The 14,317-nt window shown below is 43.3% G+C and overlaps 1 protein-coding gene across 12 annotated transcripts in view; it reads left to right on the top strand.

Moving 5' to 3' along the window:
* Nucleotides 1-12,702, top strand: part of RNF152 (ring finger protein 152) — a 45,331-nt gene extending 32,629 nt beyond the window's left edge. For 4 of the 12 annotated variants that reach the window (XM_050321838.1, XM_050321867.1, XM_050321822.1 and 1 more), the window contains exons 2-3: nt 6,853-7,651; nt 7,753-12,702. In XM_050321838.1, the coding sequence (XP_050177795.1) occupies nt 7,039-7,650 (612 nt within the window). In that variant the 5' untranslated portion in view covers nt 6,853-7,038 and the 3' untranslated portion in view covers nt 7,651; nt 7,753-12,702. The other 8 variants (XM_050321807.1, XM_050321815.1, XM_050321857.1 and 5 more) reach the window with 8 other exon arrangements.
* Nucleotides 12,703-14,317: the final 1,615 nt, after the last annotated feature.

The following is a 14,317-nucleotide window of genomic DNA, read 5'->3' as shown; positions in this document are numbered from 1 at the left end:
CATATTTGACCAAAATAAGGTCTTTGTAAGGCAGGGAATGTGGACGTGTCAAAGTTTGCAGATAAAAGGAGAGGGCAGTGCAGCTGGTGATGTGAGATGGAACAAGGAGCAGCATGTGAGTCTCTCTCTATTATCTCTAAACACCAAAGGTTGGTGCTTTCAGCTGATCTGTTTTTGCTCTAAAACTATAAACTTCACCTACATTCCTGTAGGTGACCTTTCTGCCTCTGTCTCCTCTTGCTGGGGCTGGCTGATGACAATTTCCAAGGTAAATGCTGTGGAATGATACCTTGCAAGTAGGCTCCTTTTTTGTGATCCACCACTGATTGCTCAGCTACCAAAGAGGCAGGACGATGGATGTCCTGTTTGATGTGTGCCGTCGGGATCATCCAGAGCAGATTGTCTCTCTATCAGCTTGAATTCCCTGGTGCTGGTAGGCTCATATGTTTTAGTTTCACTCAGCTTTACTTTTTGTGGCTTAATGCACCTTGGGACTGTGTACCTGATGCTCATCTTGGCAAGGGCTGGACTAAAGCTAAAGGAGTAGTGACAGCTTGCACTGGCAAGAGCTTTGGCCAAATTAAAACATTTTGTCCTGCAAGAGTTCTGTGCAATTTTGAATAATTAAATGGAAAACATTGTGGGTGTAGGCTGCCTGGCTTTAGAGGAAGATTCCTAGAAAATAGATAATTCTGGAGAAGAATGGATTTACTTTGTCTTATTGTTATTTTTATGTCCTTCAAAATGCATTAAGTCTCTCAGTTGTAATCTGTGTGGTGGATAATCTGTGTCAATGGACATACTTAGTTTCTGGATCACGGGCTCTCACGTTTTTCACGATCTGTGGAAAAGTTGATGTGTTCAATGGCAGCCCCCCCAAAATCTCAGGTGTAACATGGGGATGCTGCCAGCTGAAGGAGATGGAGAGAAACCGGTGGGTTTCTGAGCATTACGGCAGAAAAGAAAGCTGTCACCTTTACCCCGTGGCTCATGAGGTGAGAAGTGGAGCTGTGATGAAGTTGTCCAGGGACTTTGAGGCAATCTAGGTGGTACTTGCTTGACCTTGGACCAATTGCTTCATATCTCAGCACTTCTTTTCTTAGGTGATGAAAGAATATAATGATGATAATACGTCTCTCTTAACAAGGCTGTTGTGATGAATAAATTAATTAATCGTCATGCTCTTCTCAGTTACTATGGTAATTAGTGCTACAGAACAGCCTAAAAATAAATAGGATCATTTAGTGAAGGATATTCAGGGGAAATCAGGTAGTCTGCCCTGAGCATTTGCAGTAGCCCTGGAGTGTTTTGCCCAAACAAGGATTTGTGAAAAACATTCACGGATGCTGAATTATTGTAGAAAAAATGCTTCCAAATATTAAATATGTTCCTTCCTCCTCATTTGAAGTGACTCTAGCACACATTTCCTTCCATATCTGTGAGCAGATGATTCTTGCAATTAGTTCCCCTGTTGAGAACAGCACTCCCTCCTCACCCCATCTCCTTTACAGCCTAAGGGCACCTGAAATGAATGAATCTTTCTTCATCATAAATCATACATACTCAGTAATACTGTCAAAGAATTCTTAATGTGTTTGGGGAGTTTACGTAATGAACCTTCCTTCAGAAAGGTGAAGTATCGTCAATGCAGTGCCTTGCCTGGAAGTCTGTTATAACCTTGGTGTACAGCAAGGAGATCACACCTAAATCCATGCATGAGTCTATGCAAAGTTTTTGAGGCTTTCCCTCAGTGATCAGTTAACTACATCAGCATGCCCCGAAGCCAGTCTTTCAAAGTATGATACGATGTTTAGTCTTCTGTGAATTGTATAGATTGCACAGGCATCATTAAAGTATATTTTTTGGGCTTTCAACTTAATATAATTTTGGGCCCTAGTAAGTTAGAAAGTATGTGTGAAGATAGTTCTGAGTCTTTCAGTGAAGGCAGCGCCCCTTCAAGGCTGTGGTTTCCATTGCTTCATATCACTGGAGCTGTCCTTACATGGAAAAAGTATCATGTCTCTAGGCAAAGATTTGCCATTAATGACTGTCTTTTCTTACTTTTTGTACAGCTTCTGTCATGGATGTCCACTGTCTGTCTTTGCTCTGGGTTGCAAAAATAGCAATCTTTTCTGACCTGGCCAGTTGGTGACTAGTTTATAGTTAGGGTTTGTGCAGAGCAAACCTGTGCTTTCTTCCTCTCACTGTTGCACCTACAGCAACCTTCATCTGTTCACCTCCCGCAGCACCTCCTTACATTGAACTAGGAAGCTACAAACAGCAAGAGCAACAAATGTGCCTTCTGCTTCTTGAGGATTAAGGAGCAGAATGCCTTGGCATTCTTGGTCTCCTCCTTATCCCAGCAAAGAGAACTTGGGGCTCATCCGTGGCCTTCAGCAAGGTACTGACAGAACAGATATCATGACTGACAAACAGCTGAAATATCTGTTTTATTCTCCAGAGCTTTATTGCTCTTGAGTCATACCATAATTTTTCAAATCTTAAAATCTCGTGGAGGACATCCTAAATCTGCAGGGGGGACCTTTGTGCCATGCTCTCGAGCACTTGGCTTTACTGTGACCGTCTGCTTCAGGTGTCATCAGCTTTGCAGGTACCTCCCCGTGTCTCTGTAACTGCTTGTGAATCTCTCACCTTGCTACCAGTGGCAACCTAATGGATATTGGGCAGATGCACATCAAGGGAAAAAGGGTGTGTGGGAAGCAGAGAGATCTCCTGATGCTTCTTTTCATGGTTTGTCTCTTCTTGCTTCCTTTGCTTCAGCTGCACCTTTCTGACACATAAGTTTTGGAGCCTGTGGGTTTTCATATTCAGTTAGTTTTTATTTGTGTTACTAGGTAAATCTCAGCCCTGAAGAGCTTCCAGTTGTTGTCAGGTTTGTGCCAGGCAGGGTCACTACTTGCAACTGCAGTTGCTTCTGTCTGTGTGTGTGGTTTCACTGTTGTATTACCCAGCCCCACTTCCACATGTATGCCCTTATCCACACATCCATACAACCTGTCTCTTTTGCAGAGACCTACAAATATCCCTGACTGTATTTTCTGCTTCCCCCCACCTCTGTTTTCCTGTCAACAGTCCCTCTGCCCACTTTGGGTGTCACTGTGTGAAGAGAGCAAATAATGACGCAACAGTGGTTTTAGCTGATGGTTGACATCAATGGTGCCCTCGTGCAACTTGGCTGCCTCTTGGTCTTCATTCTTGAAGCACAGAGAAGAGTTCAGTCTGAGTAAACTGTGAGCGAGATGTTCACTTGTGACAGCTCAGTACCTTCAGCTGGTGTGAGGGTGCACTGAACACAAACCAGAGAGTTCAGTCTCCTGTCCAAGGGGAGATTTGCTCCTCTTGGCATAATTATTAAAGCAAAGTGGTAGAAGAGTACTGAGAGAGCTTCCATGGCTTTTTCCTTCCTGACTACTTGTGGCGAAATTTATCAAATAGATATTAATGCAGTTTGATTCTGACTGTAGATAATGGCTTGACTTACTTCTATCCTCAAACTGAGCTGAAGCAGAATGCAAGAGTGTAGTTGGAAATAACGTTATATTGCACCTATGAAGCTACATGTCCAACCTTTGAACAAAGCACTGTCAGCAAAGGCCAAGGGGTTAGATGGCTGTGGCTACTTTTTAACTTGTCTTTAGTCATGTTCTGAAAGATTCATCCTCATCTCCCTGCTTACTGGTTGTTACTATTGACCTGGCACAGTACATTTCTGATTATTATTTGAGACATTTTGGTAAAGTATGAACACTTTATGTCATGTAGGTGGTGAGCTCTGTTTTAACCTTTTATCTCCATTCTTTTCCTTTTTCTTCCTGTTTGTTGCACTAATGCTTTAAAATGTTGACCTTCTGGAGAAATGCTTCATAGCATTGCTTAGCATTCAGACCAGCTTAGATCTTGTTAAGAAGGGTTTTCTTCTTTTTCCTTAGGGTGTTGTTTGCCTGGAAGTGACTTGTGTTTTATTCTTCAGTTCCAAATACTTCATCTCGTTCTCTCCTAGCACTAATCTTCTGCTGTAAGGATGTCGCTGGGACAGGGATGAGGGATGTGGTCAGAAAAATTGTCTTAATCCCAATCACAGTTCACATCAATAGAAACTGTTTTACTTTTACCATTATTAGTGAAGTGGGATGATTGTAGGTAATGGCTAAATGAGGTCAGAGAACTTCCATAACCCGTTCACTGACATCCAAAATGTGGAGGGCAGAACTTCTGTGCGGGGTACTGATTTACATCTGCAGAAAGAGTACCTCCACTCTTTCTTTGGGCATAATAGTCCCAGGACAAGGGGGAAAGGTTTTAAACTGAAAGACAATAGGTTTAGATTAGAATTAGGAAAAAATTTTTAATGCGCTGGTGGTGAGGCACTGGAACAGGTTGCCCAGAGATGTTGTGGATGCCCCATCCCTGGAAGTGTTCAAGGCCAGGCTGGATGGAACTCTCACAGCCTGGTCTAGTGGAAGGTATTCCTGCCCACAGCAGGCGGTTTGGAACTAGATGATCTTTTAGATCCTTTCTAACCCAGGCCATTTTATGATAAGCCTTAATTTCTGAATTTCTAGGCATTGGCGCTTTTTCTCATAATAATACTGCAAGTATTGTTATACCTAGATTTTTTAAAAATAGATTTGCACATACAGCAGTAAGAGTTGTCTTGTAATGTCCGTGCTCAACTTTGACTTGGACAGTGCGTAACTGTGAAGATTTTGTATGGATACTTCTGTCCAAAATATAAACCTCCTGGGTTGCTTGTGACTGCAAACTAGATCTGATAGTTTCTGTGGTTCCTTCCTGAGTTCCTATAACTAATTTCTAATCTGGCCTATGTCTCTTAATGTTTGTTTGGTTGGTTTTTTTTTCAGCTGGGAGTTGCCCAGCATCGTGGATAGCTCTCCCATTTTTCTTTCTCAGCTGCATGCTAGTCTCTTAGTGTGTCTGCCCCTTTCTGACACTCTTCCTTTGTGTGTGCCTGTACCACAGGGCTGTGTAGATAGTGACAGGGAATAGAATAAAGAAGATAAAACTTCTCCTCATTTTCTTCCACTTTCCCTTGGTGCCTGCACACAGGCAGCAGATGTGTACCCCCTTCTGCAGCAGTGTTCAGCACCCCGTACATGTGGCATGTCTGTTAAATGTCTTGTGTGGTACAGTGGTGCTGCAGACCAGGTGCTGCTGGGCCCATGCTGGCTTCATGCTGGTAGGGGTCTCTCCTAATGGTGACCTCTGAGCCACGTTGAGGCAGAGCATCCTAGAAGTGCTTGTTTGCGTGTTTGGCATGTGCTGTTTCCACCTTCAGCTCTTATATGCGTTTCAGAAGCTCCTGCCTTTGTAACTACAACCCCTGCTCTCTCTTAAGTCAGGATTGTCAATGAGTGTTTGTTGAAGCATCTTGTGAGCCAAAAATCCACTGCTGTTATGAAATCAGCAGCAGCGCTAGTTCTGCCAGTGTTAGTGATATCAGTTGTTAGCATCTGAAGAGATGACGTGTCTTTTGTTTTCCCTATTCAAATACTGGTAACTTCCAGAAGCAGGATATGGGACAGCGTGGTCCAGAGTGCTGTCCTGCATGGCAAACCGCACGTCTGTGCCTGCCTTCTCGTTTTGAACTGCGTTATTTGTTTTACTGACATAACCCATTGATTAGTATGTTGCAACCTAGTTACTGTGATCTGGGGAGAAGAGCAAGACATTACTGTATGGAAAGGAAGCAGTCCTCTGACAGCTGTATTCCTCAGGTTTTAACTCTAGTTTAGCAATAACATTGCAACAAGAGAAGGCCAAAGGTCAGCATGCAAATATTTTGGGTTTTCGTTATCTTATTCTCTGGATGCAATTTCAGGCTGATACTTCTTCAAATTCATCAAGGAAGGCAATGCAAAATGTTGTAAAAATGTCACCTTTTCATATTAATCATGTGTTGGAGTGACCAAAATCAAACAAAACTAAACAACACACTGTGAAAGTAAACACACATGCATTTTTTTGCAAAGCTGTAAGTGATAAGTGGGGAAATGGGAATTTGTTAAAGGAATCCCTTTATAAGGAATAGTTTATAACAAGTAAGTAACAATTTGCTTTTAATTCAGTGCGTTATCAGATTGTTCTTCATGGCATTCAGCGGTCCTGTGTCTAAACTCTTTTTGCCTCAGGTGAGGTTCTCATCAGTGAGAACAATTATGTTTCAGAGGGCAATGTTCAACAAGCTGCTTGTGTACCTAGGCAAACAGTTGATTTGACTGAAAATAATACAATTCCTTTTCATTATGCGCAAATGTAGGTGTTTCAGTATAGTTACTTCGTTGGTCATTCATGCATAGGCATAAGTTCAGGAGCCTCTGGAAGTGCTTCCATTTAAACAAACTTTTTCTTTCCCCCACCTTTCATGCAGACTTAGCGGTTGAGCCAAATAACTACGAATCCTCAGGGGTTTAAAAGATTTAATGAGAACAATTGTTATGGTGCAAGAAGGGCTGACAAGTCCTGGAAATATGGCAGGAGTGAGTTCTGAAGGACCTGGCTAGTGAACTACAGCCACCTGTGTTATGGACATAAACATAACTGGAGAGGCATACTGGTGGGCTGATGGCAATTTGTTTGCAGGGAAATTGGAGGAAAAAAAAAAAAAAGAGAGACCTAGTGATGACTGACCTGAACGTTTTCCACTGGGCTGTTTGGTGAAGCCAGTGGAGAGATGCTTTCTAGCTGATGGTTGCAAATTTGTTTCTCCCACCAGACAACAAGGTCATGATTTTCATTCTGCCTTAGCTGGACTCTTGTTCCCACTAGTTCTTGTGAGTAACCTTTTCCTTCACATTTTTCTGTTTGTCTCAGGTACTGAAAGGTTCAGGACAGAGGTTTTCCTGTGCTTTCCGTAGCCACTGCCCATTGCTGTCCTGAGGAGAAGCAGCGTCAGGAAGGCGGGTGCTGCCCTGAGGAGAAGTGGTGGGAAGGCTGCTGCCCCTTGCCTACAGGGTGTCAGGGTGAGGCTCATCACAAGGCTTCCCTGTGCTGGCTGCCATGGAGACCCTGTCCCAGGACTCTCTGCTGGAGTGCCAGATTTGCTTCAACTACTACAGCCCCCGCCGGCGGCCCAAGCTGCTGGACTGCAAGCACACCTGCTGCTCGGTGTGCCTGCAGCAAATGAGGACCAGCCAGAAGGACCTGCGCTGCCCCTGGTGCCGCGGGATCACCAAGCTGCCTCCGGGGTACTCTGTGTCACAGCTGCCCGATGACCCCGAGGTGATCGCCGTCATCGCGATCCCCCACACCTCGGAGCACACCCCTGTCTTCATCAAACTCCCCAGCAATGGCTGCTACATGCTGCCCTTGCCCCTCTCCAAGGAGAGGGCGCTCCTGCCAGGAGACATTGGCTGCCGCCTCCTGCCTGGCAGCCAGCAGAAGTCCCTGACGGTGGTGACGATCCCCACAGAGCAGCAGCCGCTGCAGGGCGGCCTTTCCGCCGAGGCGGGAGCGGAGGAGCCGGACCGGAGAGGTGCTGTGAAAAGCTCCACCTGGTCTGGGGTGTGCACTGTGATCCTGGTGGCCTGCGTCCTGGTCTTTCTCCTGGGCATCGTCCTCCACAACATGTCGTGCATTTCCAAGCGCTTCACGGTGATCTCCTGCGGCTGAGGTGGGGAGGGGGCTGTGCTCCCCCGGGGGTTGGGTTGGGTTGGGTCAGTCGTGGTGGTGGTGGTGGTGTGGAGCGAGACGATTCACTGCAGCTTTCTCCAGTGACTGCAGGACACTGTGCACCGGGGCAGTGGTGTGCCAGCCCGGCTGCGGCTCCCGGCGGCGTGGCTTCAGGCCTCTCGGCAGCCCGCGGAGAAAATCACGTCCCGTGTCTGGCGGCAGTGGCACTGAGGAGGACTGCATGTGTCACCATAATCATTTATCAAAGGGACTGCAACTTTACAGTGATCTTTTTTATTGTGTTACGAGATTAAAGACCTCTGTGTAGCTGGTTATACTGTGAACTATACGGTATGGGCTCTTCTTTAAACACAGTAGATTAAAATCAAAACTGCTCCATGTAGAATTAAATGAGAACTGGCGTGCAACTGTATGAGAGGTGTTCAATACCAGACCACACATGCATAATTTTTTAATGGGGGGAGGGAGGGAGACTTGTAAAACCAAGAAATCGTTATGCTGGTAAGGCATTTTATATGTTTTAAACTGCACATTAATTAAACCAAGTTAGGGAGTTGTAAAATAGTTTTTAAAAGGAAGCATTTTACAAGCAATCATTTCCTTCCTTGGTGTCTGGTTTTTCACCTCTCTGTTTTTCGCTGTTGTTTTTCAAGTACAGGGAAGTGGCACTTCCAGCGTCTTTTATTTGAAGGAGCTTCCAGGAAGGGAAGCAAAGTGGGCTAGGAGGAATACCTAAAAATGCAACCAAAACAGTTCCACCTACCTGGCTTCTTGCAAAGGATGGCTTTGCAGTGTAAACATTGGACATGCTGTTTTACTTCCAGTCTGGCAGACTTCCTGATGACCTGGTCTCCATAGCCATTAGTGAAGAAATGGATCGTGAGAAGTCCTAGGACTCCTGAAATTATGTGATAGCATATTGTTCTTAATTTTCTAGAGGTTGGGTTTTATTAAATATTTTTAGAGAATTTAGACCTATTTTGCCTCCCTCTTGCCCAGGAGATGCAACTGTGCAACTATGAATGGTGTGACAGACGAGTTCCTCTAAGGAAGCTTCACCATCCCAACTGATGCAATCATCTAGTAATAAATAGTGATGAAGCGGTATCTGGGAGGAGAACTCAGACCAACCTAACCTTGTATGGGTGGGCTACCCCTCCTAAACTACTGTGGTTGTCCTGGTATCAGAATGTCTGGGTGAGCATAGTGGAGCCTATTCCCATATTTCAGTCTTATAAATGTTGATGTTCATAAGGACAGATTTGAAAGAAAAGAACCACAGGAAGTGTCTCCCTCCACCTGTGAGTGTCATGACACCCCTGTCGTTTGCAGTTCACTTCTTGGGAAAAGGCAAATTCCTGAATGTTCACTGCAGTAGCACCTTGCTTTAAGCAGTCCCACTAGCTTTAGTAGTACTTCTCATAATAGAGCTCAGTGTGAATTTGGGTATTGGCAAGTCTGAAAGCTTAAATTTGTGTGAGATTTAGGGATTGAATCAAGGGGCACTCTATAGAAGACAGAAAAATCTATTGAATTGCACTGCTGCTTTTTGCAAGTACAAAGCATAACCTTTGAAGTGTGTCCTCTTGTCATCTACCTACTGCTGTTTCTAATATTTAGAGCTTGCTCAAGGCCATATTATAACACAGTTTTGACTATGCAGTGCCCAAGTTTACCCCATAGACGTCCTTAGTTTTCTGGTTATGTCACAAAATCCAGTTGCTGGTTCACAATAAACATTCTCAGCTAAGACTTCTGTCAGGAACATACCTCTAACTTCATGCTGGATTTCTTGCCTTCCCTGTTCCAAAACCACTGTTTTCTTCCTTGATTCCTGTTAACTTCTGAATAGAATATACAGTGCTTAGTTGTTATGGTGTGTATTTGGTCATGTATGGAGAGGAACCACTGTGCTGATTTTTATCTACTGTCATATGAAAGCATAGCACAAAAAAAAAGAAAAAAGAAAAAGAGAAAACTTTTCAGATAACACATTCAATGCCTTTTTTATGCAAGGCCCAGTTGCAGTATGCCTTGAACCTGGCTTGTGAGCATTGTAATTACATGGACACCTCTCTGCAGCATGTTTCATTTGGTTGCAGTAGGGAACAGCAGGTATTCCCAAACGTGTCTTGTGAACATTCAAGTCTGTTGTTGCCAGTAGGTAGCCAGATTTCTACTGCCATCCATGCTATGCTGCTTATTGTGTAAAGGAAAGCCAGTTCACAAAAAAATCCTGCCTTTTATAAGACTCTGGAGGAAGTGACCAGATACGGGACTCAACCCTCTACTGCCTTACTCTGTCGCAATTGCTGGGTGTACCAGGAGCATATGGCATAGGTGAAAGATGCTCCCAGAACAGCGCTGATGCATTTTGCACCAGCTTCTGTATTTGGTTATGTGAGTTGTCAGTGAGTGCACAAAAATGCAAGGCAGTCAAAGAGCAGGTCCTGGCGATGCAGTGGTGGTAACGTTGCCTCCTTCCAGCCATACCTGCCTAACTGAAGCTCTTGAGGCTGAGGTTTGCAAAGAACGGCTGTCTTAAAAACTACCCTTTTCATCCCTATATGGAAGGTGCAGAATGAAAGAGAAATCAGAAATTAGGTTAAAATACCACACTGCATAACACATTATACAACAGGCAGACCTGGAGTTTATCTGGTATTAATGACGTAAGTATTATATTAGCAGAATACCATCCTGTACTACGTAACACAGTGCATTGTTTCATTAATACAAACTTCCTGTACTTCTTGTGCCTGCTGAAATGCATGTTTGACCTAATTTCTGATCCAGACATTTGCCTGCTTGCAGCCTTGTGTAAGAGCAATAAGTAAAACCTCAAGATTTTTGCCTGCGTGTATGCGCATGGTGTGTATGTTCATTCCTTTTTATAAATAGGAGTTCTGGAAAAGATTTTGTTCTGGCTTTAGACTGTGACTATCATTTTAAATTTTCAGCTGCCATACATGTTAGATCACCTAGCTTTTTTGCTGACTTGTGTAGAAGTGAACTAAATAGTTTGTTGTAATGTACAGTATTAAAATGTTTCTCAAGTATGTTGATAGTCATACCACTTTAAAAATGCAGTGCAGTCTGTCCCATTCCTTGGTCCAATACCTGGCATTAAAAAGTGATACTGCTATTTTTTTTCTTTAATTACTATTATTATCTTTAAAAGGCAACCTTGTCTTTGTAATTTTTCCTCTGTGGAGAAACGTATTTGGACTTGTGTCAAAATCATGAGATTCCAGGTTAACTATTGTTCTCTGTTGTCCAGTAAGAAATCACTGCCCAGTTCCACCAAAAAGAAAATTACTGGAATGGAAAATTACTGTGACACAGTACTGTTTGAGAAACCAAAACTTATTCTAAAATGTGCACCTGCATTTTTAGAGCAAATTACTCTGTATGAATGTGTATTTATTTGCTTGTTTAATGGGAAGGATGTGTGTGTTGGAGTCCAGTTTTAAGTTTTTTTCTTGGATGGTCCCAACATCCATTGTTGACTTATGCTTTGCTGGCAAACAGATTTTAGGGTTCACTCAGTGAAATTTTGTTTAGTGAATTTTAAAAATTCAAAATATGCAATTTTGTTATGCAGGATTTTTTTAGGAAATTGTGTGTTCAGTGGTTGTTCATGCTTAACCAAGATGTAAAGGAGCCTGTATGTTTTGTAAACATGGAGCAGTCATGAGTCCAAAGTTTCGTCTTTATTAATGAAGCTCAGTCTGAATAAAACATTAGCAAGAAAAGAATGATAGCAAGTGAATTATGGTACCTCTGTTATTTTGTCATCAAATGAAGACCATGGAAGGGAATTTGGCAGAATTGCTCCTTATTTTACTAGAGTGTGGCTGAAATTCAGCAGTCAGCATTTAAAGGCAAAGTATGAAGTATGGGTTGTCATAAATAATAAAAGGCCATTCCTGCTTTGATTATGGTGGAATACAGAATTATAGCTGATGACTACTGAGCCACACAACTTTTCTTTTTCTGTTTTAATCAAATTCCTTAAAAATTTTAACTAAACATTTTGCTTATGGAAGTGAGGGTTTGTTGGCCTTGGCTTAAGCATGTATTGCACAGACTAGTATGCTGATTCCCCCTTCCCCTGGAGCCCCCCTTCCCAGTCACATTATTGCTGGAGCCCTGGGCAGCCAGATTTTTTTAATAGTGCAAATGCTTTTCTGGATTAAAGAAGGCTGATGTTGCACTGGTTTTGTTACGTTCACAACAGGGCTAAACCATAACCAAACAATTCATGCGTGGATTGAGCTCCTCTGTAGGTGTGCCAGTATCAAAAGCTCCAGGCACCAGTCTATTGCGTGAATTGAGCCAAGCCTCTATTCACTTGACCTTTTCACAACAATGCCAGGTAGCAGAGGATGTTGCTTTCTTGCCCTCAGAGTGAGGCTGTACCCACTATCTACAGCTAAATGTGGAATTTGGCCTGCTGTCATGAGACACTTGTGTGAGTACCAGAGGAGACATCACATGTCAAGTGAACACCTTTCTAGTAAATGTTGGGGTTGAAATGCTTTGTTATCCCAATTGCACAGAAAACGTGGCTTGACATTTGTTTTCTCTAGACTTTTTCTATGAGTGGATGGAGGGGGGAGGAAGAGAGGGAAGGAAGGTACCTGACAGCAAATGAATCCTAGCAGCATCTGGGAGGCTGTTGAAGGATCTGCTGGCCCTGAAGGCAAAGGTTTTTGTGCAAGAGTTTCAGTATGACAAGATTACCAGGAAATGCTGCAATGGATTTAGAGTATATTAGTGACCTTTCTGGTGCTGTACACTGTTCGTAGGCCTGACAGCTGGGCTTGTTGTGTTCTTTCTCTTTGTCACTTTACCTCTTGTGTGCTCGTGTCAACAAGCAAAGCTGCTTGCTTCAGCCTCAAGTTGAACAATTTTCAAGACATTTCTTAAGTTGCCCTGAGCATCTCTAATGAAAAAAAAACTTTTCAAGTTCACTGAAATTTAATGCTTAATAAATGTTCAGAGAATGCATTTCCTTATGCTTAAATACATTTTTATTGTAGTTCTAAATATTTCCTATAATTTTTTGTGCTAGTCATGTTCCTGAATATCAGGGCCAATTCAAGGGAAGAAAACAACCAGAAGAAAAACATTTCTTCTCCATCCCACAGTCCCCTTCAGATCTACAGAAGTCTGTTTTCATTCTCGTCCATATTACACTGAAGCACCTAAGTACAGGGATGAAATGGGGACTCAGGAGGCATGCATGGACCACCTATACATATGAGCACAGGGGTGTGTTCCTGTGCTTGGGAAGGGCATGCACACAGCACATGCTCTCATGTAGTCGAGAGAGATCAATAGGATTCGTAAAAGAGCCTCAGGGTCTTCTATGTCAGGAAAGTCATGTACTTAATGGTGCTGGGCTGATGAGGTGCTCAGAGAGTTTGGTAACATGAAGCCTAAGTACAGCTGTCTGGATTTTATGTGGGATGAGTTGCCATCCCCTCTGAGCTGTCTTCTGCAAACTTATTCCTAATGCTGTTGGACGGAATTTGCTGCTCCACAGTTGATATCTCTTCTGGAGTTCAGGTGAGGAGCCACATACTCCTCTCTGCTTCCAGGCTGGAATATCCACCCAAAAGGGAAGAGCCAGATACCTAGGCTTTTGATTTATCAGGGGTTTGTAAGTCCAAATGGAGGTCTTTCATAGAATCATAGAATCAGCCAGGTTGGAAAGAACCTCTGAGATCATCAGGTCCAACCCTTTATCCACTGCTGCTGTGGTTACTAGACCATGGCACTAAGTGCCACATCCAGTCTCATCTTAAAAACCTCCAGGGATGGAGAATCCACCACCTCCCTGGGCAGCCCATTCCAATACCTGATTACCCTCTCTGTAAAGAATTTCTTGCTAATATCCAACCTAAACCTCCCCTGGCAGAGCTTAAGAGCATGTCCTCTTGTCTTACTGATAGCTGCCTGGGAAAAGAGACCAACCCCACCTGGCTACAACCTCCTTTCAGGGAGTTGGAGAGAGTGGTGAAGTCTCCCCTGAACCTCCTCTTCTATTTAACTGCATAGAGCACTCTTGAAAGCTTGAAGGCAACACACAAACTTGGCCTAACTGGTTTGAAAGAGTGATAAAAGGGTGGAGAAGGAAAGGACACCTGAAAATGAGCAAATGATTAGACAGTAGCTTGGAAATTCATATCTGTATGTGCAAAAACATCTACTGAGCATGTTTTGCAGTGGCCTGCATATGTCATGTCTGTCAAATTGTATCTCGGGAATGGCACTGAAACTCCAGATCTTGCTTTTCCTTCAACACCTTTGAGCTGGGAAGCAGCCTATTTCAGAAGTGCTGTTTTCCACCTCTCTGAAACACTTGATGGATGTGCAGAAATTTTTTAGGGTGCTGAATCATCACTGGAGCTCAAGACTTGGACAAAAGCTGAACTGGAATTCAGCAGGAAGAAGCTGGGGTAAAAGAGCAAAGTCTTGAATTCTTAGTGTGTGCAGGTGGGTCACATTGTTTAAAATAAAAACTTGTTTTATTTGCATATTTGTTGATTGAACATACAAAAGCAGGTGGCTGTCTCCCAGGACAAATAATGAAGTTGACAGCGTTGGTAATGCCAAACAGCTAAAGGCAGTGAACCCA

This window comes from Myiozetetes cayanensis, unplaced genomic scaffold (genome assembly GCF_022539395.1).
Source record: "Myiozetetes cayanensis isolate MyiCay16 unplaced genomic scaffold, myiCay2020 scf1, whole genome shotgun sequence".
NCBI classification, from domain to species: domain Eukaryota; kingdom Metazoa; phylum Chordata; class Aves; order Passeriformes; family Tyrannidae; genus Myiozetetes; species Myiozetetes cayanensis.
Note: the sequence above shows the minus strand (reverse complement) of the source record. Positions and strands in the feature narration are given on the sequence as shown.